The sequence below is a fragment of the Nanorana parkeri genome, unplaced genomic scaffold (assembly GCF_000935625.1).
Source record: "Nanorana parkeri isolate BGI_ZX_2015 unplaced genomic scaffold, ASM93562v1 scaffold278, whole genome shotgun sequence".
NCBI classification, from domain to species: domain Eukaryota; kingdom Metazoa; phylum Chordata; class Amphibia; order Anura; family Dicroglossidae; genus Nanorana; species Nanorana parkeri.
In genome coordinates, this window is record NW_017306546.1 from 559,277 (window position 1) to 561,776 (window position 2,500).

The 2,500-nt window shown below is 39.2% G+C and overlaps 1 protein-coding gene across 1 annotated transcript in view; it reads left to right on the plus strand.

Moving 5' to 3' along the window:
- Window positions 1–2,500, plus strand: part of F5 (coagulation factor V) — a 70,793-nt gene that overhangs the window by 48,767 nt on the left and 19,526 nt on the right. The window contains exons 16-17 of the mRNA XM_018557282.1: window positions 33–269; window positions 1,423–1,639. Coding sequence (XP_018412784.1) covers window positions 33–269; window positions 1,423–1,639 — 454 coding nt within the window. The remainder of the gene's footprint in view (window positions 1–32; window positions 270–1,422; window positions 1,640–2,500) is intronic.

Here is a 2,500-nt window from a genome sequence, read left to right on the forward strand (position 1 = left end):
AAATAAAGCCAAGTCTGTTTTTTCTCTGATAGGTGACTTTTAAAAACTTAGCAACTCGCCCCTATTCCATTCATGCCCATGGAGTTTCTTATGAAAAATCATCAGAAGGATATAGCTATGCTGATGAAACAGAAGACTGGCTTCAGGGAGATGACATTATAAAACCTGGAAAATCTTATGTTTATGTGTGGTATGCCACAAAACAATCAGGACCTGAGCCTGAAGCATCAGCCTGCAGAACATGGGCCTATCATTCTGGTGTTAACGTTGTAAGAAACCTTGTTTTTTAGAATTTATAAAATACTGGAGATTATCATGAAAAAAGATGAATGTGTCAATTGTCATACAGCAGAGGAAGTCAAAATGATCTTCACATGATAAACCTGCCATGATCCACCATTTACGGTGCCTGCACTTTTTAATTATTTTTTTTTCTGTGTGGAAAACCATCAGTTTTAAGGCAACAGAGAAAATAATGAATTAACCTGTAGTGGTATCTTTCAGTGCCCCTGCTTTGCCCCAATCCTGGGAAGCTATTATCCGGCAAAGGCCCAATACTTCCTGGTATTGATGGACTTTGCCCGTTCTCTCCCACTTATTCCTATTGGCATATCACTGCAACAAACTACCACTCTGGTCAATAGGAAGGCATAAGAGGTGGGCAAAACTTTTTCCATTATCCTACACAATTTTTTTAAAGTCCATAAAAGCAATTAAGCTGATAGTCTAGTAAGAAAAAAAAATCAAAATCTGTTTTTAACATTTGCGGACTATAGCAGAAATATCTCCCTGAGAGTTTAACTTTGGCATCCTACAGGGGTGTTATTCCAAGAAATGTACTCATGTATTCCAGGCTGGGTTCTCTGTTCATTCCTAAGAAGAATCCATCAGGAAGTAAGTGGACACATTTTTTGGATGAAGGGCTATTTCATATGAAGCATGCATGCCTAAAATACATTACTGCTTATCTGTACATGCAGATAAACATAGTGATGAAAAGCATTTATACTTAAAACATTTTCCATGCAGTAAAATATGTCGAACAAGTGCAAACAGGCCCTGTGGTTGTTTGAATTACTTTCTTAAAGTAGAACATGGTCAAAGTATAAAATGACATATTGCCTATGCCAGTAAGACTGGGCTCTCCGGTAGAGCATTCTGTAAATACTTGTTGATCCTGCCAGTAAAACCATTGGATAGGCATCTCCTTAAATAGGGTCACAATGCTCTTCCTTCTGCAGTGAAATTACCATTAAAAAATACATTTCTTTTGTTTTACAATTTTACATTTAAATTGTCTTAAAACTAGCTGTTTATCATGCTAAAGGAAAAAAAACTATAGGCTTTCGATGGACTTTAACTATCAAAATTAAATTTATCTTTATTTTTCATGCTGTTTATATACCTTTTATCTTTCAATAGGAAAAGGACATTCATTCAGGCTTAATTGGCCCATTGCTGATTTGCAGAAATGGAACTCTTGATAAAGAAAACAACAGACCCCTGGATGCCCGTGAATTCATATTGTTGTTTATGACTTTTGAAGAAGAAAAAAGCTGGTATTTTGATAAAACAAAGAATACATGTACAGGCATAACAGAAAAGCCAGCGTATGCAAATAAATGTCACACATTTCATGGTATGTTGTATTAAAATATAACCAATGTCTAGTTTCAGTTCAGTTTGTCTAGTTCAGCACTGTATTTTCTAGATTAGATCAACTAAATTAGGACTAAGTACATAATTACATGGGCTGAAAATCCTTTCAGCCTCTAAAACACAGACTGATGCAGAGTAAGATCACCCAGGGAAGGGTAACCTCACTCTACCTTCTCGTAGGATTCCGAAACAGCTAAGGATCCAAAATTTTTAGAGAATGCAGGAGTGCATTTTCACAGGATTTGGTATCCTCCGCTTTCCCCATCAAGCATGCTGGAACCCAGTATGTACGATAAGTACTTTTTTTCTAATGTTTTGTCAGTGAAGGTTCTCATTTATCCAGGCCATAAACTGGATTGGTTCTGTAATGTTGAAAATATTTCATTGATACCCAAATAGCTTCTTCAGTTCTAATTAGTGTTGGGAACATACCCCAGGATTTATAACCACAAGATTTTGATCTTCCAAGAACAACATGTGAGGTAAAAATTTGCAAAACCACCCTATTATAATTACAAAACAAGACATAACACCATGGGATTGGATTATGTAATTAGAACAGGGTAGATTTACAAACTTTCACACCTCCCATCATGTTCTTGAACCAGGGGCGGACTGGGCAGGGTGGCAATTGCCCCCCGCTCCTCTGCGATGCCGTCACGAACGACCCCTCGACCTCCGCTGCCACCTGCACCCGGCCGGCCTTGCCACGGCTCTGTGATCGGCGCTGCCGCTGCTCCGCAAGGGGTTGTTCGGGAGGCCCCAGCAGAGGACCCTCTAACATGCCTGATTAGAGGGCCGCCTCTACCTGGTACTGCCAGCCCGGATCGCCTCTGTAGGC